Consider the following 23,384-nt stretch of genomic DNA (forward strand, 5'->3'; position numbering starts at 1 on the left):
ACTGGAAATTTCCTAACTAATGTAATCTATTAAATTAATCTCTATTTGTTAATTTATGTCCTTATTTACATATGAAAGAATAATTATTTCTTGTCTAAATTTAACATTTACTTGTCATTTAGTGGAAATCCTTAAATAAATCAATTATCTATAATTTTACAAATTGATTACTCAGGGTTACCCTCACATCCACAATCTGCTGGGAGATGTGTGTGTTAAGGAAAGAGCAGATTAGCCTGTGGCATATGACAGATCAGAGAGCTCAAAATTCAAATGTAATTTCTCTCAAAATTAGTATTTTGCTCAGACGTTGAATTCATTTAGAAGGGCAGATTTGTGGTAAGCTCATTTTTTTCCTCTAATACATGTCAGTGTCTGTTACATAGAGAACCATGTCTAAGGACTATAGAATTCATTATTTCTGAGAAAATCTGCCCCTTCTTAATGGGCTCTGATACCTTGGGAACTTAAGGCACATTAAAGATGAACTTTTCTTTCCTATTTATCATTATTTCCTTCTCTGTTTTGTGCATCTTTTTTCATCCTTTCCTTTGTATGGCTACTGTTCTCTTTCTTCTGTGTTGAATGGGTCATGTCAGTATATTCTAGACTTTTATACTTCAATTCACTTTTATTAGTAAATGAACTTATATTAGAATGTAAGCTTTTGATCGCAGTCCCTCCCCCACATCTTCAGTGCCAACAAGATTTTATGAATCCAAGTGAGAAATTTGATTATCTTGTAGTAGATCATGAAAGAGCTTCTGAAACTGTGGATGTACACTCCAACTCTCCACTGATGGTGTTCTTATCCCCACAGTTCTTCACAGAACACTACATAACATCTTTGTAGTGGTAAAACATTCTCATTTGTACAGTAGTTGCTTTGGGTTTGGACTACATCTCATCTTTCCCTGGTAACTGACTGTGATGAGCCTGCTTCTTTCATGATAGTTTTTAATATTTACATCTGGAAGCATTGAAATATGCTACCTGAAACAGGACTGTCTCAATGCAGTATGTAGTCCCTGTGAGCTCGGCAAAACCAGAGTAGAGAATGTGATCAAAATATTTCAAGGTATTTTAATATCTGTAAACAAACTCTATGCTGAGAATAAAAAAAAAGATTTAGAACAGTTTCAACACTTCAAATTGGTCATACAACCTCTAAGATTTGATTGATATGTTTGGACATATGAAACAGTTCATAAGATTCAGTGTTTATGTCTATGACAGCTTCCTTCCAAATTCTGGGCAAGATGGCCTCAATTCAATTCCTGGTAGGATATCTTCTGATATGGCTAGAAAATGTTTCTCATTTTATATTTGGTTCTCAGTCTCATCCTTTCTCTGATGTAAGGAGTGAGCAAGGATAATAACACCTTTCTTAGTAGAGCCTGTGGTTTTCCGAATCCTCTGCTGGTAGAAATCTTCCATAAACATTAGGGACATTTTGAAAGTAACTGTAATACTGGCAGGTAATTTGTTTTTGACTATATTTGTAGATGTGTGTTATGTGCATACCTAATATATATTATTTTCCTCAGGAAAATATTGAACGTGTATCAGAAGTGATAGCTCTGAAAAAAGAAGCCAAGTCAGAGTTAACAGAGCCAGAGTCAACACAGGAAAACTCTCTTGAGGTAATGTACATAATTTTATAAGCCATTATCACGTAATGAAAATAGTTAGAAAATGGCTGAACAGACATCAGTGGTTGACCCTTCATTTCAATGCATACGATTGATAGTCCTATGGAAAATATACTTTTTTCTGAGATTGCCTGTTTACATACCTAATTTTCACTTTTCTTTCAAGATGTTCCATGATCTTGCATAAAGTATTGTGTAGCAGTTACGATTGGTGCAAAGACCTTTATGTTATATCATTTCGGTGCTGGTGTCATTCCTACTAATTCTTTTGACTTTGTAAGTGTTTTTGAGCACAGAGTTGCTATAAGATTCATTCTTTTGTTACTGTTCCTGGATATTTTACTATTTTTTGGCAAGTGATATAAAAATGAACTTGTTATACTATTGATTACATTCATTACTAGCAAATGTACCGGGGCTGATGACCTTCGATTTTAGACCCCTTAAAACAACAAGCATCATCTTCAGCAAATGTACCCATGCCTCTCTAAGGCATTCTACATTGTATACGGATATTGAAGTAAATTACTGTACGTGCAGTGAATAAGAGTTTTAGAAATTGCATGTCTCTCAGCTTATCCAGAAGCAGCAGGGTGAGGTTCCCATATTTTGTTTCCAATGTAAATGCCCCTTGTTTCATTGTTTGCAAGTTGGCAACAGTATTTATTCGGTCTTAAGCATTGTCAAATTCATTGTGCTAATGGAGGAGTTTATCTGCTGTTTTCCAGTACAAATCCTTAAGTAATGTATTTACAGAATTGAGGGCCACATTAAGCACATATACACTGGAATCGTTTTTGGTTAAGAAGATGAAAATGTCATCACGGAGAAGGATGTTTCAAGAATAACTACACTGAAAATCATCTGCCAGATGTGAAACAGGTTACAAAGAATGTTTTATCATTGAATTAACAGTTAGTGTGCAAAAGTTATTGTGTAATGTGATATACTTAAGAATAGATTGCATTGGGAAGGAAGATGTGGGGTATTATTATCGAGAATGGAGGACATGCTTTGGACTTAAACATTTTCTGAAGAGACTGATTAATGATTATCCACTTCGAAGGCTGGCACCTCTACCTACTGCGTGGTCACAATAGATTTGATGAGTTCTCATTACAATGGCAGGTGCCCGTTCCTACTTCCAGACACATTACAGTTGAGGAGTTTTTATTATAACAGCTGGCACCTTCCTTACTGCTTGTCAGAATTGAGTTGCACTGTTATCATAATGACAGCACCCTTTTCTTAATGAAAGTCACACTGAGTTTGTGAATTTCCTTTGTAATAGCAAGGCCACTATGCCTAATGCCAGTCACATTTTAGATGGGTAAATTTTTTTATAATGGCAGGCACACTTGCCTACTCCCAAACAATTAATTAAGGGAGTTTTTACCAAAATTGAATGCTTCCTGGACTTCTGCCAGTCAAAAAAAAAGGGAGTTATTCATTTGAATGGTAGTTCCTGCTTACTAATGCCAGTTACACAGGGGTTCGAAAGGATTCCATTCCTACTGCCATTAAAAGTCTCTATGGAGAGTAATGATTACAGTAGCAGATGCTACTATTAATTAATTATGACAGACATCCTTTCTACATCCCTAAAAACAGATGTTAATGAATACACACATCGATTGCATGTTAACAATATTGCAAGCTTTCATTTACAGATTAACTGCTGCTATACAATACATCATATCGACAAAGGGATTGTACAATAGGATGCCTCATTTAGTGGTCAAAATGGCTGTCTTAAGACATTTTCTTCTGTCTCATCTATTTAGTTGTAAAATTGAGTTAGAAACATTGAATAAGGTGAAATTGGAAAAGGTTTTCTCATTTTTGGGTACTAATGTGACAGCTACAAATATAGAAATTGGCTCAGTTGTGGATACTGGGTGGGCCAATGTTCGTGTTGAATTATGTGATTCTATCTTTCGTTTAAGTCATTCGAACTACAATCTACGTGCACAAAGAGAATATATAGGTATATTTGAGGAATACATAAAATTGTAACATATAAGGAATAGAGATACGATGAAACATTATAGGACCGAAGTTGTAGATCACTAAAAAATTGAACAGAGATTGTGCCAACCGTTTGGTGATACAACGTAACGTTTAGCCGTGAAATGGCTCAAAACGATTGTCTACTCCGTTGTTAAAATTGCCTCCATATTTCGATATTCTTTGGTAATAAAAAGTCAAAAGTTTCAAGATCTTTGAAGTTTTTCATCAGTTACGGGCTGAAATGTATAATTTCACCTAATTTCAATTTTCTAGCTCATCTAGAATATTGTGCCACAGTCTTGATTGTGGCCGATGGGGTAATATATAGGACTTTCAGGAAACTGGAGCTAAAATTTTGCAGATAGCCATTATTACACCTGAAATGGAAACTGTATGAAAATTTTGCCAAAATAGTCAATGTACAGACACACTGTCGTTATGATTTTATTTCTATGTAAATGAATCTGCTGTACGTAAACTCAAATTCTTTAGTATCTCATGGCCAGAAATATTCATTTCAGGTAAGAAATCAGTACAGCCTTGAGAACCACCCGGTACCTTCTTACACTCTCTCTCTCATTGGTCATATCCACTAGATGCGTTAACACATGCACACATCTGAAGAGTGAGGGGAGGTGGAGGAAACGAAGTATGAGGGTATCTGGTATGATCAAAACACACGCTCGACAATGAAGGCAGAGGGGATGAGGAGAGGAACCACATGGCTCCTTCAAAGCAACAGACGTGATGTGTATGTCAACTCATTGAGGGTCAAATTCTCCAGTTTCCTTTTAATTCTTGTGTAGGAAGTCTGGCTGAAATTTAAGTGTTCTCGACTATGACTTCATTATCAAATGGCTTCATGTTCAATAATTGTAAGAAGGAATGACCTTATTTTTGTCAATATGGGCCCTGTCAAATACTATTGCTACTACTACTACTACTACTACTACTAATAATAATAATAATCATAATAATAATCATTGCTTTCCTCAAAAACCAAAGTATGAAATAATTAAATAATTATGATTATCAGAGTCGCAAGGGCATTTGGAAAATCGTTCAGCGCTGATCAAACAATTAAATGCCATGTGTTGGGGTGGGATTACATCATGAACAGTTCATCGCAATTAAATTACAGTTAATTAATAGTTTTCCTTGTTCAGGAAAAGCTAATGTAGCCAGAATGTTTATCTTAATCAGTTACCAAAAATCATGGAGTTGGGAGTGACCCCTGGGTGTGCAATGTCACAAGCCCCACCTCCTGAAAGACGAACATATGTGATGTTGCCTTGGATATTTCTCCTTCATCCCCAGGGTTGGCCAAAATCTTCGCCCAGACATTACTTGTTTCCTTTTCCACCCAAAATACTTGGGATCATGATACTACAACACCTTTTGGGTTTTGTCCGCTGGACTTAGCCTGCAAAACCAACAGTTCATGATATTTAGTAATCCTCCTGTTGAAAGAATGCACATGAGGAAAATTTTATAAATGGATTTCCATCCAGGTTTGTCAATTTCCAGTCAGGCTGGTCTTGTAAAAATTGTGGGAGTAAAATCACTGTCTCGGTTCCCTATAAACCCCCCATCTTTTCCGGTAATTTGAAATAGTACGGATGTCAAAACCTAACATTGAACAGGTGGATGGTAAATATAAAGTATATTTGAAGTATGTGCAGAAGTTTTCAACTTAAAAGAAGTAACGCTTTACATGCACCTGCTCTTGAGTTAAGTCCGGTGTGAATTGTACCGAAAAACGGTCCTTTAATGATATCTGCCTTTTTAATCCTCATATCGAAATAATGCACATGAGAAAAAAGGTTTAGAAATTTATTTTTTCATTAAGGCAGGTAGATTTTCAGTTAGGCTGTGTGTATTTTGTGAGGGTGCAAAATTATGGTTTCAGTTTCATAGAAATCCCCAGTCAAATCAGGGATTTAGAAACAATATTGGTCCTAAAACCTACTCAAGGACAGGTGGATACTAAATATGAAATTTGGTAGAAATATATCTAGTAGTTTTAAGTTATAGACAGACACCAAAGCTAAAAAATATGTAGATGGTTATTGTTACACCTTGAATAGATAACTGTACAGAAATATCGCCAAAATAGTAAATGTACAGACACACGGTCATTACAGTTTTATTTATATATATATATGAGGAATCTGCTCCATGTACAACGCCTTTTGGGTTTTGTCCACTGAACTTAGCCTGCAAAAGCGACTGTTCATGATATCTCACTTATTAATCATCCTGCCAAAAAATGTCCAAGAAGAAAATGTTTTAGAAATGGATTTTCATCATGTTTGTTCAATTTCTGGTCAGGTTGGTCTTGTATATATTGTGGCAAAGTAAAAGCACCATTTTGTTTCCCTATAAACGCCCAGACCATTCCAGGAATTTGAAATGATATGTGTGTGAGTCATCAGTCCATAGACTGGTTCGATGTAGGCCTCCATGCCACCCTATCATGTGCTAACCTTTTCATTTCTATGTAACTATTGCATCCTACATGTGCTCTAATCTGCTTGTCATATTTAAACCTTGGTCTACCCCTACTGTTCTTACCACCTACACTTCCTTCAAGAACCAACTGCACAAGTCCCGGGTGTCTTAAGATGTGTCCTATCATTCTATCTCTTCTTCTTGTCAAATTTACCTAAATCGATCTCCTCTCACCAATTCGATTCAGTATCTCTTCATTTGTGATTCGATCTATCCATCTCACCTTCAGCATTCTTCTGTAACACCACATTTCAAAAGCTTCTATTCTCTTTCCTTCTGAGCTAGTTATCGTCCATGTTTCACTTCCATACAATGCCCCACTCCTCACGAAAGTCTTCAAAAACATCTTTCTAATTTCTATATCAATGTTTGAAGTGAGCAAATTTCTTTTCTTAAGAAAGCTCTTCCTTGCTTGTGCTAGTCTGCATTTTATGTCCTCCTTACGTCTGCCATTGTTTGTTATTTTACTACCCAAGTAACAATATTCATCTACTTCCTTTAAGACTTCATTTCCTAATCTAATATTTCCTGCATCACCTGCCTTCGTTCGACTGCTCTCCATTAATTTTGTTTTCGACTTATTTATTTTCATCTTGTACTCCTTACCCAAGACTTCGTCCATACCATTCAGCAGCTTAGGCATAGATATCAAGGATAATTTAATAAAAAACCACCTATTCAATACTTTCCATGTTTAATGTGGTTATTAACCACATGATTTTATGTAGATTTATTTAGATCAGGTACATGTTTCACCCATAATCTTGGGCATCTTCAGCCTGTATACAACCTTTAGGTCAAGGTTTGGGACCTTTTTAACCAATATAAACATACCAATATTTACAATATATACAAACATTAGTGAACTCTTAAGACGGGTAACATAAGTTAATACAGCTAAGTATTTTTGGTCCTAATCTATTTAATTTGAAAAATGTCCAAAACTAAAATGGATCTTCTTTTGGTAAAGAGGATTACATACCGGGGTTTATGTGACCCCTATATCATATCACTCAAATGCTTCATCCACCATGCCAAGAGTTAAACCCGCCCATATCGCTTCCAGAAACTCCCCTCCAGCAATAGTACATGCGCCCATAGACCAGCCTGCCCCCACTCTCCCTCCATTACCGCACCAGTACAACACCAGGAGTAGAAATGTTGATAAGACAGGCGCTGCCGAAACAGACAGGTCCATCTAGTATGAATTGAACAAGTAAGTCATTTTACAGTTAAGAGGTGTTAGTTTAATACATTTTATCACACCGCGTGCTCTAAATTTCTAATTCAATATTAATTTTCTACTTCATTACAGATACTCTTAAGATCCCTCCCAAAGACCAAGCAACACATCGACGGGAACAATATTCATACAAGACTGTATTAAGTGTCTAGGATGTTCCTTCTTAATTAAGCAGCAGCCTAAAACTAAGAAACAGCTTAATATTGTACTCTTGTCAATTCCTTGACGTTACATGAGACCCAAAGTCAAGACGCGAACAGTTTCATTCACAACAACGTTCTTTAAATCTCCACTTGTGCATGACAACACATTTTAATATTAGTTACGTCAAGAACATGAAAATTGTGGGTCAAATAAGCCCCAGTTTTAATATCATCCTTTCTCAAGACTTATGTTAATAAAGATCCATTTCATTTTACTTCTGAACATTTTAAGTTAACCAGAATAGAACTGGCAAGTTAAAACACATTTAATTTAAATATATATTTCCAACCTACAATCAACAATCAGTTCAAGTCTCCACTTATTGTTGATGACACATCCTGTCAACAGACGCGGTACGTCAAGAACATGATATGATATAGGGGTCACATAAACCCCTGTATGTAATCCTCTTTACCAAAAGAAGATCCATTTTAGTTTTGGACATTTTCCAAATTAAATAGATTAGGACCAAAAATACTTAGCTGTATTAACTTATGTTACTCGTCTTAAGAGTTCACTAATGTTTGTATGTATTGTATATATTGGTATGTTTATATTGGTTAAAAAGGTCCTAAACCTTGACCTAAAGGTTGTATACAGGCTGAAGATGCCCAAAATAATGGGTGAAACATGTACCTGATCTAAATAAATCTACATAAAATCATGTAGATAATAACCACATTAAACGTGGAAAGTATCGAATAGGTGTTTTTTTATTAAATTATCCTTGATATCTATGCCTAACGTCATCTTCAATACGGAACAATAATGAGAGTTGTTACTTGTAATTCAGCAGCTTCTCGAGATCTACTGCAGTGAATACATACAATTTCCAGAATATTCGTTTAATGTCAACCTAGTCAATACTTACAATACCACATTTTGTGGTTAAATAATTATAAAAAATAGACAGATCGTGAACATGTTTCGCCCTTGTGAATGGGCATCATCAGCACAATGGATAACCTTAAAACAAATAATTACAAATATGACTGTTTACAACTATTAGTCATATATAATTGGAATGAGATGTCGTGATATTAAAAGTTATTTTCGATATTATGATTAAAAAGTTTGATGTGAATATTACAAACACAAGTTAAAACAATAGTAGTAAAATTTTACAATATTGTCTAAAAAATATATGTTTATATTGGTGAGAAGTTTGTCAGTCGGCATTCGTCTGGAATTGAAATGGATCCTTTTCTTTTAACTTTTGGTGAAAGTCAATATTATAGTCGTGTTCACCAGCAAGTAGAATTTGCAGAATAAAATAAATGAAAAACATATGTTCCTATGGTAGAAAATTAGGTCAGGAATGATCATTTGGTGTTTCTTTTTGAGTTAAATTGGTTAAAATCTATTCAGGTAAGAGTACGTTAAAATGGAATATATGTTGAAAATTTATCCGATGTACTGGTTGAAATATCTATCACTTTGACAGTAGTCTTCAATTTGTTGTGTAAATCTCTGTGGTTAGAATGTTGATAAACTGCAAAGAAATATAAAAACGCATTTAATGTGTATGTATATAATGGATGTGGTTGTATAGTGTTATGGGTTACGTAAAAATGTATACTTACTCGAATGCCATAGAGTGCCTATCTTGTTCTGTTATTAGCGTTAGTCTGACTAGCGTTCCTGCTGCACGTGTTGTATGGGTGTGGCGGAGGGAGGGGGACGGGTTGAGGGAGGGAAGAATTGGGCAGATTAATACATATTGGTATCGGCATGGGAGTGGGATTATTCGGAGGGGGAATTGTAGGTTTAGTATTTGAGGGGGTAGATGGAGTTGTTGAATTGGCAACTTTTAATATGTTCAGAATTTTCTTTTGATTAGGGATAACTGTTTTCAGTAACCTAGGTATTAATGTGTATATAGAATTCTTAATCTCTGTGTCGTCATTAAGGTTATGATCTTTATTAAACGTTTTGTCCAGATAAATGTAAATATTTTCTAATTCATTTAGTAATTTTCCCTTGCTGGTATTCTTTATTATTGTCAGATATTTTTCTATTGAGGTAAAATGGTGGCCCATTTCCTTCATGTGTGTACTCAATTTAACTCAAGAAGAAACACCAAATGATCATTCCTGACCTAATTTTCTACTATAGGAACATATGTTTTTCATATATTTTATTCTGCAAATTCTACTTGCTGGTGAACATGACTATAATGTTGACTTTCACCAAAAGTTAAAAGAAAAGGATTCATTTCAATTCCAGGCAAATGCCGATTGACAATCTTCTCACCAATATGAACATATATTTTTTTAGACAATATTGTAAAATTGTACTACAATTGTTTTTACTTGTGTTTGTAGTATTCATATCAAACTTTTTAATCATGATATCGAAAATAACTTTTAATATCACAACATCTCATTCCAATTTTATATGACTAATAGTTGTAAACAGTCTTATTTGTAATTATTTGTTTTAAGGTTATCCATTGTGCTGATGATTCCCATTAAGAAGGGCGAAACATGTTCATGATCTGTCTATTTTTTATAATTATTTAACCACAAAATGTGGTATTGTAAGTATTGACTAGGTTGACATTAAATGAATATTCTGGAAATTGTATGTATTCACTGTCGTCAATACGGACCAAAAAATGAGGTTAATGACATGTAATCTTCTGCAGTCTCAGATAAAATAACAATATTATTGGCAAATCTGAAGGTTTTGGTTTTCTCTCCGTGGATTGTGATTCCCTTTCCAAGTTCCTCTTTGATTTCCTTTACTGCCTGTTCTATGTAAACATTGAAGAGGAAGGGGGACAAACTGCAGCCTTGCCTCACTCCTTTCTGGATTGCTGCTTCTTTTTCAAAGCCCTTGATTCTTATCACTGCAGACTGATTTTTATACAGATTGTAGATAATTCTTCCTTCTCGGGATCTGATCCCAATCACCTTCAGAATCGTAAATAGCTTGGTCCTATCAACATTATCGAATACGTTTTCTAGATCTACAAATGCCATGTACATGGGCTTGTCCTTCTTGATTCGATCCTCTAAGATCAGACGTAAAGTCAGGATTACTTCACGTGTTCCTACATTTCTTCTAAAGCCATATTGATCTTCTCCCAACTCAGCTTCAACTTGTTTTTCCATTCTTGTGTAAATAATACGTGTTAAAATTTTGCAGGCATGTGATACTAAACTAATGGTGCGGTAGTTTTCACACCTGTCAGCACCGGTTTTCTTGGAAATAGGTATAACAACATTCTGCCGAAAATCGGATGGGACATGTCCTGTCTCATACATCTTACACACTAAATGGAATAACCTTGCCATGCTGCTTTCTCCTAAGGCAGTCAGTAATTCAGAAGGAATGTCATCAATTCCAGGTGCCTTGTTCCTGTTTAGGTCTCTCACAGCTCTGTCAAACTCTGACCTCAAAATTGGGTCTTCCATTTCATCAGCATCGACAGCCTCTTCTTGTTCCAGAACCAAATTATCTACATCTTTACCATGATACAACTGTTGGATATGTTCCTGCCATCTTTCTGCTTTGTCTTCTTTCCCTAGAAGTGGCTTTCCATCTGAGCTCTTAATATTCATACACCTAGATTTCCTTTCTCCAAAGGTTTCCTTGATTTTTCCTGTATGCAGCATCTACCTTTCCCAGGACGATACAACCTTCGACATCTTTGCACTTCTCCTTCAGCCATTCTTCCTTAGCTACCTTGCACTTTCTATCCACTTGATTCTTTAATCACCTGTATTCTTTTCTGCCCTCTTCATTTCTAGCATTCTTGTATTTTCGTCGTTCATTAATCAGGTCTGGTATCTCCTGAGTTTTCCACTGATTCTTAGTTGAACTTTTCTTCCTTCCTAACATTTCTTCAGCAGCCCTACTAACTTCATATTTCATGACTATCCACTCTTCCTCTATTGTGTTTCCTTCAGCCTTTTAATTTATCCTTTGTGCCACATGTTCCTTGAAACAATCCCTCACACTCTTTTCTTTCAACTTGTCTAGATCCCATCTTTTTGCAATCTTTCCTTTCTTCAATATCTTCAACTTCAGATGGCTTTTGATGACCAACAAGTTGTGGTCGAGTCCACGTCTGCTCCTGGGAAAGTTTTGCAATCCAACGCTGGTTTCTGAATCTCTGCCTAATCATAATGAAGTCTATTTGATATCATCCAGTGTCTCCAGGTCTCGTCCACGTATACAGCCGTCGTTTGTGGTGTTTGAACCAAGTATTTGCGAGGACTAAATTATGATCAGTGCAGAGTTCAATCAGCCGAGTTCCTCTTTCGTTCCTTTGTCCCAATCCTAATTCTTCTACTGTATTACCTTCTCTTCCTTGGCCTACCACTGCATTCCACTCTCCCATCACAATTAGATTCTCGTCACCTTTTGCATATTGTATTAAATCTTCTATCTCTTCATATATTTTTCTCTTCATATATTTTTTCAATTTCCTGGTCATCCGCTGAACTAGTAGGCATATAGACCTGCACTATTGTGGTGGGCATTGGTTTGGTGTCTATCTTGACAACAATAATTCTTTCACTATGCTGGTCATAGTAGCTTACCCGCTGCCCTATTTTCTTATTCATTATTAAGCCAACTCCTGCATTTCCCTTGTTTGATTTCGTGTTATAATTCGGTAGTCACCTGATCAAAAATCCTGTTCTTCCTCCCAACGTACTTCACTTATACCAACTACATCTAACTTTAGTCTATCCATCTCCATTTTCAGATTCTCTAACCTACCACAACGATTCAAACTTCTAACATTCCACGCTCCGACTCGCAGAATGTCAGTATCCATCCTCCTGATGATCGCCCCCTCTCGTGTAATCCCTACCCGGAGACCCGAATGGGGGACTAGTTTACCTCTGGAATATTTTACCCGGGAGGAAGCCATCATCAGTACATCATTCATACAGAGAGAGCTGCATGTCCTCGGGAGTTAGTTACGGCTGTAGTTTCCCATTGCTTTCAGCCGCGTAGCATTATCAACACAGCTAAGCCATGTTGAGTATTATTACAAGGCCATATCAGTCAATCATCCAGACTGCTGCCCTTAAAACTTCTGAAAGGCTGCTACCCCCCTTTCGATGAACCATTCGTTAGTCTGGTCTCTCAACAGATACCCATCCGATATGGTTGCACCTGCGGCTCGGCTATTTGCGTTATTGGGACTTGCAAGCCTCCCCACCGCGGCAAGGTCATATGGAAATGATATGGACCTTAAAACCTATCTTTGGACAGGTGGATGCTAAATATAAAGTTTGGTTGAAATATCATCAGCAGTTTTCAAGTAATAAAAAATATGTCTTACTTGCACCCGCTCTTGAGTTAAGTCTGGTGGGACTCGCACCAAAAATGGTCCATTAACAATATCTCCCTTATTAATCCTCATATTGAAATGATGCACATGAGAAAATGTTTTAAAAATGGATTTCCGTGAAGGCAGGTAGATTCCCATTAAGTTTGGTTGAGTATGTTTTTGGGGATGCAAAGTCACGGTTTAAGTTTCTTATAAACTCCCCAGTCAGTTCAGGGATTGAGAAACAGTATTGGCCCTATAACCTACCCAACGTCAGGCGTATTCTAAATATGAAGTTTGTTGGAAATATATCCAGTAGTTTTCTAGTTATAGACAAACAGACTATCAGTCATCAATGCCAAAAAATAATAAAAATTGTACCGGGCAGTACACCTCTACTCCGTTTATTTAAAAGTTGCGCCAGTTGAAACTCCTCTTCTGGAGGAAGTCTGAACTTTATCTACACTATTAATCTACTAATTTCTCAGAAGATGTCACTACCTGGAAATTTTTGAGTTTGTGAACTGTGTCATTTTTGATGTGTTTTTGTTTCGCTTGAAGTAAGAAGTGTGAACTTTCTCTTCTAGAGGACGCTAATGAAGATCAACTATGGTGCACTCTAGTGCGAAGTGAAAGAACTGTTTTGTGGAGAAAATTTAATTTCAAGAGTTTGTTCTTTGTTAAATTTCTTTCTGTCATTGTTTAAGTTGGCAATATTAACCCTTTCTTTCCCCTTGTTTTGGATTTAGCCAATCACGAAATTTATTTAATTAATTTCTGACCAATCTGGTGTATCTTCCCCCAACTTTAGTCTGTTGCGGGGTCCTACCCAATAAAAGATTTTGTGGGAGGGTGTTTTCTTTCCCCTAACGCCTAGAACCCTCCGCGAGAGGATATAAACTGCTGATTTTAGGGTCTCCGGGCCACTTCTGTTCCATCTTTCAGTGTATTAAGTACATAGCAGGAGGCGGGAAGCGCCTCTTTCTTCGGCAGCGGTCTACAACAAGGTAATGGCCAAGTAATAACTTCTTTCTTTGCTTGCTCAGCAGTTTAACTTTCGGGGCGGGTTCTTAGCCTTCCACCATGTAACTTTCCTTTAAAATGTAAAGACTACTGGTACCTATCCTATCTTCTAAACTACATATCGGGATAGAGAGTGCTTAACCCTCTCGAGCTCCCACTCACATTGTCCTGAGGTGAACTTATTTTTCTCAAACAATTCTTCCGTAATGTAAAACAAATTGTTCTCTTCTTAAGTCACCTCTTTAGTTTGGGATTAGCCCTTGTATTAACGGCCTAGCGCCAAGTAGGTCTTAATCAAGTTATTAGGAGTGCAAGTTCGCCTCCTCTCAAATTGTTATTTTAGAGGTCATTTAATTAACATTCTTTTCATTTAACAGACCTCAGTAGGTTGGGTATTTTACCCCTGTATATATATATCCCTAGAGGACTGCTTGAAGGTAGAGTTTGGTGTGGCCTTTGAGAGGCTTAAATTTTGAGAGCGAGTGGCTCTTTTGAAAAGGGAGGGTCGTATGCCTCGTGGAGGCTTTTCTGTGTAATTCGGAGCCAGGGGCTCCTAGGTATGAATGGGGTTTTCTGCCCCTCTGTTAAAACTTGTGTTTGGGGTAAAACTGAGCTGATTGTTGAAGTCAGGGCGCGAAGCCCAAAACCTGTAAATATTGTAACTCCCCTTTTGACTAACTACTTTGTACCTGCCATGTTTGTTATTGCTTTGTTTTGAAAAGAAAATATAACCTTGTTAAATTTTAAATTAATTTTACATTGCACTATAATTTCGTAGCTTGAAACCCATTCACACCCGCACCTTCTTTTACGCCTAACTACCGCTAAAACACGGTAACAAGTGGTAGCAGAGCGTGGTTGAATGGGTCTCAATTTAGCCCCTTTTGACGGCTACACATTGTTTTGATCCGAACTCTAACCATTTTCTCAGTTGCTGGAATTTTTTGACTTTTTCAAAATTGTCCTGTCATCATGCCCGGCCCTCGCGACGTTCTCCTCCTTAACTATTTGCGCAAAGAGGAGTTGATATACGAGTTAACTATCAGAAACGTGCAATCTGGAGGCACGGTTGCAATAGACACTAACAAGCTTAGAGAGTCCCTTGATTTGCCCATTTCCATCCCCAATTTGGGAGAGACAGAAATTGACGACTCTCTTTCCACGATCACGGAGAATATTACTGGGCTAGCTTCCGTAGTTAGTTTTTTTGATGAAAATGATCCGTCTTCTAACCAAATTAAGCGTGTGCAAGGCAGACTATATCACTTTTCAAATAGAGTTAATGATCTGTTGTCTCTAAAGGTGAATGACGTTCAGAGGAAGGACGCTCATACGCTCCTTGAAACTATTTCTGAATTGTCTAATAAGGTCACTCAATTGCTAACCGGCGAAGTTCCTCCCAGAACTGATCAACCCATCACGGTGAATGTAGGTAACGAGGAAGAACCTGCTAAGGGAGAAGTAAATAGGAAAACCATTGCTGCTCAAACTATCTCTGCCCCATTGGACAACGAGTCTGAACGCCGTGCATCATTGAGTAACATCCGTTCCGAATTAACTTCTTTGCCATTGAAACCTTTACCTACTATGTCACCCGGGTTTAGCAGCTTGCCTCATCCATTGGCAATGTTGCTAAGAGGTATCTCTAAGTTTTCCGTCAACACCACCAGTGAAGTTATTTCATTTTTAAGATTTTTAGTTGAATTTCAGGATCACGCCCTTGTATTTTCTCTTTCTCCATGTCAAATTTTACAAATTATCTATCCTTATGCTATTGGTGTTCTATCTGATAAAATCGTAAGAGCCATTGCCGAGCAATCATCTATTGAGGATTTCCATGCCCATTTGCTAGCTACCTTCATCCCGGCTAGGGCCAGGTCCTCCCTTATTCAGAAGTACTATTATCGGGTACAGCGCTTGGACGAAAACTTGGCAGATTTCATCCAAGATATCAAATTCTACACTAGGGTGTTTGCTCTGCACTTTCCGGAGGATCAGATTGTACAAGCCATTGTGGAAGGCATCTCACCATCCTATAGGTCATATTTGTGTTTCGCGGCGTGTCCGCAAACTTTCTCTGAACTTGAAGCATTGGCCGTCTCAGCGGAAGGACTTAGATACGCCGATTCCTTGCGTGTCACGAAAGAACCCCCGCCTTCCTTTAGTAACACTCGGCCTCCACCTCGCCGACCAGTCAATCCCCGTAAATGTTATGCTTGCGGGTCGCCTGACCATCTGTGCAACAAGTGTCCACTGATCAAGTCAAGTGGGACAAGGAATGGAGCCGGGGCATCACAAGGCTGTTTTAAATGTGGGGCTTTCTCACATATTGCCAAGAATTGTCCCAATTCGAATAGCACCCCCTCCTGCTCAACTTCTGGTGCAAATTCCACCTATGCCAATAATAAAAAGTGACTAGTGGCTTCGGCTGAGTCGACTAATCCATCTTCCCGAGACTCAGCTCCTGGTAAACAGGTTGTAAATTCAAGGAACGAGCAATTTTCAAATCCATCTTTTGAAGGTCCCAAAGAGTGTCTTAGGATTGCGGCGGATTTCCCCGCACCGGTCCCCTTTCTCAAAATTGAGTTAAATAACGAGCCTATAACAGCTCTCTTAGATTCAGGTAGTGTTTGCTCTATTATTTCGGCTGATTGGTATTCAAAATTGAAATCTGTTTGTAAGCTTCCTAACTATTGTTTGTCGGCGATCCAATACGTTTCGGCTAATTCCTCTCCATTAGAAATTCTCGGTTCCTTATATGTCAAAATTCGTATTTTTAAATTTACATGGAAAATCAAACTGTTTGTGGCCAAGCACCTGTCTTGCCCCATCATATTGGGAGCTGACTTTATTTCTCACACTGGTCTTGTGCTCGATCTTCAGAGTAGGTCTTGCTCTTTCAAATTTGCCCCTAATTGTAATATCCCTCTATTAAAGTGTAATTCTGCATCATGTTCTTCTATTTCGCCTACCCAGGATGAGATGTTGTTAGACCTTAGACATCTACCTGAGGAGCAGGCTGATAGTATTCGCAAACTGTGTCAGTCGTTTCCCGAGGTGTTCTCTGATACTCTTGGTGTTACTGACCTTATTGAATACAAAATTGAGGTCACGGATTCGATTCCTGTCCGTTTTCCACCTTATAGGCTATCTCCACCTAAAATAAAGGCTCTGAAAGAAATTATCGATCAGATGTTGAAGAATGGTATTATTAGGCCCTCTAAGTCAGCGTATTCTTCGCCTATTTTTCTAGTCCCGAAACCCCAAGGAGGCTTCAGGCCTGTCATTGATTACAGGGCTCTCAATCGGAAGGTGGTGTTGCAATCTGTGCCCCTTCCCGACCTTCATTCTTGTTTTTCGTGGTTTCGTAAGGCCAAGTTCTTTACTATCTTGGACTTGAATCAGGCCTATAATCAAATTCTCCTTGCCGAAGAGTCTAAACATCTTACAGCGTTTGCCACGGACTGGAATTTATATGAATACAACCGCGTGCCTTTCGGGCTCCCCACCGGGGCAGCTGTACTCACTAGGCTGTTAGATAGGGTCTTCTCCGACATTAAATTTGAATATTTATATCACTACTTGGATGATGTCGTCGTATTTTCAGAGACTTTTGAAGAACACCTAGATCATCTGCGAGAAGTTCTCGATCGCCTTCGTAAGGCTGGGTTAACTGTCAAGTTGTCCAAGGTTGCCTTTGCTAAGCCCTCTATGTCATTCCTAGGGCATATTGTATCACCTGATGGTGTAGCAGTTGATCATTCTAGAACACAGGCCATCCGTGATTTTAAACCTCCCAAGGACATCAAAGGTATTGCTAGATTCATTGGTATGGTGAATTTCTTCAGGAAGTTTATTCCTAACTTCGCTAATAGAGCGGCGCCCTTGAACCTTCTTCGTAGGAAAGGCATCAAATTCGAGTGGGGACCTTCTCAACAAGCCGCTTTCGAAGATCTTAAATTAGCTCTCTGTAATGCCCCTGTACTTGCTATGCCTGATTTCTCGAAGAAATTCATTGTACAAACCGACGCATCGTCGTCAGCAGTAGCTGCAGTCCTCCTTCAAGAGACTGAACTAGGGAGGCGACCCATCGCCTACGCGTCTAGGACATTGTCGGCTCAAGAAGCCAAGTATTCTATCTATGAGCTTGAAGGGTTGGCAGTCTTATTTGCCTTAGAAAAGTTCCGTCTCTACCTGGAACATGTTAAATTCGACTTGGAGACAGATAATCAAGCCTTAAGCTGGGTCTTAGGTAGGCCGCGTCGTACTGGTCGTATAGCCCGTTGGGCCGTCCGAATTTCTGCCTTCCAATTTGACGTTAGGCATATTAGAGGTACTGAAAATGTCGTTGCTGATGGACTCAGCCGTATGTTTTCCAACGACGTCGAGACCCATGAACCAGTCGACAGTTCATCACCTCCCGAGTCCATACTATCTGAGGTTAATGCCATCCTAACAGATGCTCCCATGCTCTTTAGGGATATCGAGAAATACCAACGTGAAGATCCGACGCTGGCTCCGATAATGGAAACCCTTTCTTCTGGGGAACATGTTGTCCCTTATGTTCTGAGGAATGGAGTTCTATGTTGCCCTTCGAGGCATGATAAGATGATGAAAGTCGTTGTTCCAGCGGTTCTTGTACCTATGATCTTCAAGTATTATCATGAGACCCCATTAGGAGGGCATCTTGGAATCTTTAAAACCCGTGAAAAGATTCGTGATATGTTCATTTGGAAAGGTATGGACGGTGAAATCCGTGAACTAGTAAAGGCTTGTAAATCTTGTTTGCTTAGTAAACCGACCATGTCCACCAAGGTAGGCCTTTTGTCTTCTCATCAAGCGTCGCGCCCCATGGAACGCCTGTATATTGATTATGTAGGACCCTTCCCCCAGTCAAAGGGTAATGCTAACAAGTTCATCTTTGTATGCGTAGATGGCTTTACTAGATTTTCTTGGTTATTTCTGACTAAGCTGGCTACCGCTCAGTCCACCATTACTTGCTTAAATTCTATTTTTGCTTCTTTTCGTCCGTGCCAATATATTGTATCTGATAATGCTAAGGCGTTCACATCAAATCTGTTTCGTAAATTCTGTTTTGACTTGTCCATATCTCATGTAACTACTTCAGCTTATTACCCTCAACCATCTCTGGCTGAACGGGTTAACCGTAATCTCAGGTCCGCACTCATTGCCTATCATCATGAAGATCCTTCCAGGTGGGACACGTCCCTGCATTGGATAGCTTTTGCTTTGAATTCGGCGGTTCATGAATCTCACAAGTTTACTCCAGCTTCTTTGATGTTCAAGTTTGTTCCCAACTCGCCGCTCTCTAACCTCTGGTCTCTGAATGACATTCTACCCGAGACAATAGATCCGGACAACATTAAAGATCTTTGGAAGAAGGCTAAAGCCAATCTTAAAGTGTCTCATGAAAAGGTTAGGGAAAGGTATGATCGTGGACGGAGACCCACCCCTTTGAAGGTAGGTGACCAGGTTATGGTCAAAAATTTTGTTCCCGCGGGCAAGCTTGCCCCCAGATTTCATGGGCCTTGTATCATTCTCGATTTTCTTACGCCGGTTACGTTGTTATTAAGCAATCCAGCCACCGAGAGGATATTTAGGGTTCACCTGTCCCAGGTGAAACCGGTGTAAAGTTTGTATCAACTTGCTTCATATAATTTGATAGGAATATGAAGGTTATATTTTTTTTTGAGTTCCACTCTTACGGCATTCTGCTCCTTCTATTGTATTTTATATGTAAGCATTTCTGTGAAACCTCCCCCGAATTGTTAAACTGCCATCCTGTCCTTGCTATGGCCATTACCACGCTCCCGTCTCCTGCTCCACTACACACAGTGGCTGGCTTAGATGAAATGCCATGGATATCTGCACGCCGCTGGCCCCTCAATCTCGCTACATGCCTGTGCCCTCAAAAGAAACATGATGGTCCAACACAATTCTGCCGCCTAGCTTTAATGTTTCAGTGCCCCCGCAGCCGCGCAGCGCCGTGCAGCAACTGGGGAGGGGGATGGGCCCCCTCCTCTCCAGCGAGGACGACATGTGCCCGGCGAGCCGGAGCTCTCCTCCCGGCCAAGGCTGATGTGCGGCGCACGACCTGCTACTTGCCCGCAGCCTGTATATGTTCACCGCGGGCGCGGCGTGTTTCAACACCTCTGCTCCCCTCATAGTGCGGGCGAGCGGTATCTCAGGGTACTTGAGGGGTCCGAGCGGCCTCCTTTGGACGCAAGCTGCAACGGCCGGTCTGGCCATCCAACTTAATCATCATTAACTACATGAACTATTACAATCAGTAATGATTACACTTGGGAATTCAACAGCAATATTTGGTGGACATTGCAAAATTTTTCATCAACTTTCAAGTATTAAAAGCTTATCTTCAGAACTTAACTCCTACAAACATTAAGATTGTACTTCACCGGCAACAACAAAATTTTGAAACTGAATCAAACCAAATTAAGAAAGTCTTATAAATTTTTGGCAATTAATTTCAATATCTACATCAAACTTGGATTCTGTTTTCAAACAATGTCATGTGTCACCCCTGGAGGAACTTTTGGGGGGGGAGGTCTGTACCGGGCGGTACACCTCTACTCCATTTATTTAAAAGTTGCGCCAGTTGAAACTCCTCTTCTGGAGGAAGTCTGAACTTTATCTACACTATTAATCTACTAATTTCTCAGAAGATGTCACTACCTGGAAATTTTTGAGTTTGTGAACTGTGTCATTTTTGATGTGTTTTTGTTTCGCTTGAAGTAAGAAGTGTGAACTTTCTCTTCTAGAGGACGCTAATGAAGATCAACTATGGTGCACTCTAGTGCGAAGTGAAAGAACTGTTTTGTGGAGAAAATTTAATTTCAAGAGTTTGTTCTTTGTTAAATTTCTTTCTGTCATTGTTTAAGTTGGCAATATTAACCCTTTCTTTCCCCTTGTTTTGGATTTAGCCAATCACGAAATTTATTTAATTAATTTCTGACCAATCTGGTGTATCTTCCCCCAACTTTAGTCTGTTGCGGGGTCCTACCCAATAAAAGATTTTGTGGGAGGGTGTTTTCTTTCCCCTAACGCCTAGAACCCTCCGCGAGAGGATATAAACTGCTGATTTTAGGGTCTCCGGGCCACTTCTGTTCCATCTTTCAGTGTATTAAGTACATAGCAGGATGCGGGAAGTGCCTCTTTCTTCGGCAGCGGTCTACGACAAGGTAATGGCCAAGTAATAACTTCTTTCTTTGCTTGCTCAGCAGTTTAACTTTCGGGGCGGGTTCTTAGCCTTCCACCATGTAACTTTCCTTTAAAATGTAAAGACTACTGGTACCTATCCTATCTTCTAAACTACATATCGGGATAGAGAGTGCTTAACCCTCTCGAGCTCCCACTCACATTATCCTGAGGTGAACTTATTTTTCTCAAACAATTCTTCCGTAATGTAAAACAAATTGTTCTCTTCTTAAGTCACCACTTTCGTATGGGATTAGCCCTTGTATTAACGGCCTAGCGCCAAGTAGGTCTTAATCAAGTTATTAGGAGTGCAAGTTCGCCTCCTCTCAAATTGTTATTTTAGAGGTCATTTAATTAACATTCTTTTCATTTAACAGACCTCAGTAGGTTGGGTATTTTACCCCTGTATATATATATCCCTAGAGGACTGCTTGAAGGTAGAGTTTGGTGTGGCCTTTGAGAGGCTTAAATTTTGAGAGCGAGTGGCTCTTTTGAAAAGGGAGGGTCGTATGCCTCGTGGAGGCTTTTCTGTGTAATTCGGAGCCAGGGGCTCCTAGGTATGAATGGGGTTTTCTGCCCCTGTGTTAAAACTTGTGTTTGGGATAAAACTGAGCTGATTGTTGAAGTCAGGGCGCGAAGCCCAAAACCTGTAAATATTGTAACTCCCCTTTTGACTAACTACTTTGTACCTGCCATGTTTGTTATTGCTTTGTTTTGAAAAGAAAATATAACCTTGTTAAATTTTAAATTAATTTTACATTGCACTATAATTTCGTAGCTTGAAACCCATTCACACCCGCACCTTCTTTTACGCCTAACTACCGCTAAAACACGGTAACAAAAATAAAATGGACAACTGTAGGGAAATTTGGCCAAAGTGGTGAATATACAGGCACACGGTCATTACGATTTTATTTATGTAGATGACGGGTAAGAATGGGCATGTTTGTAAGGGCAGACCTTCATTTTGAGATTTACTTCTCCTAAACGATACATGATATCAACAAACAGTTTGCACTTTCAGACGCCCCTTTTATCACTGTAGATGTTTGGTCTTAGAACATTTTCTCGTTTCTCCCATATTTTTTTTTTTTCTAGGGGCTTTACGTCGCACCGACACAGATAGATCTTATGGCGACGATAGGATAGGAAAGGCCTAGGAGTTGGAAGGAAGCGGCCGTGGCCTTAATTAAGGTACAGCCCCAGCATTTGCCTGGTGTGAAAATGGGAAACCACGGAAAACCATCTTCAGGGCTGCCGATAGTGGGATTCGAACCTACTATCTCCCGGATGCAAGCTCACAGCCGCGCGCCTCTCCCATATTTAGCCTATGGGTTCAATCGAGTTACGATATAGGAATGGGGTGAATTTGGGTACATTTTTAACAATTTACATTATTTTTCACAAACTTACGTGGAAGCTAGAGTCATGAAATCTGGTTCGCATATAGCCATTGGTCTTGTCAATGTGCTTGCCAAATTCGATGACTCTATATTTCCTTTAACACTAGGATTATCAAACATTCTTTCTACCTACTTTTACTGAAGCGGTCATTTTGACCGATAGTGGCAGGTATTCGTTTCTTGAGGATATTGATGTCTGAAAAAGGTTCGAATTTAGTATAAAAATATCATAGACCATAATTTAATGATTATCATGCATGACTTGTAAACACTATTATGAATAAATAAATAAATAAACAAATAAGTACACTAGGAAGGCAGAATGTTCTTCTTACACACTTTACCTTACATTATATACATATCTGCATGAATGTCACTTTCTGCTTTTCAACTTATTTGTCGCACTGAACACACACACACTTTGCTTGGTCACCTTTGAAGTGAACTTAACAACAGACCAGTTGTGTTAGAGATTGCACACCTTTCAATTATCTTGTTCCCTTTACACACTTCTTCCCTGATTGATAAAAAAACTCAGCAAGACGCAATACTACGTGTTCACTTAGGGTCTGATCGGTGGGTCGTGTTTCATCTTTTCCAAGATAGAAAAACCGTTTACAACATACTTGACTTCCACATCCACAGCCAACCAAAATTTCATACCAAACTTTTCTAGTTTATTGGCCATATACTGCATAAATGGGCATCTAGCATTCGATGGAAAGAGTTGTTCATCCACGGTAATGTTCTCACTTGGTCTGAAGCATATAGTAAAATTAGATATAAATTTGTCCCCCACAACAGATACAAGC

General features: G+C 38.9%; 1 protein-coding gene across 1 annotated transcript in view; it reads left to right on the top strand.

Moving 5' to 3' along the window:
• LOC137502939 (zinc finger and BTB domain-containing protein 49-like) overlaps positions 1–23,384 on the top strand; it is an 86,825-nt gene that overhangs the window by 10,444 nt on the left and 52,997 nt on the right. Inside the window, exon 3 of the mRNA XM_068230155.1 lies at positions 1,548–1,643. Within this exon, the coding sequence (XP_068086256.1) occupies positions 1,548–1,643 (96 nt within the window). The remainder of the gene's footprint in view (positions 1–1,547; positions 1,644–23,384) is intronic.

This window comes from Anabrus simplex, chromosome 13 (assembly GCF_040414725.1).
Source record: "Anabrus simplex isolate iqAnaSimp1 chromosome 13, ASM4041472v1, whole genome shotgun sequence".
NCBI classification, from domain to species: Eukaryota; Metazoa; Arthropoda; class Insecta; order Orthoptera; family Tettigoniidae; genus Anabrus; species Anabrus simplex.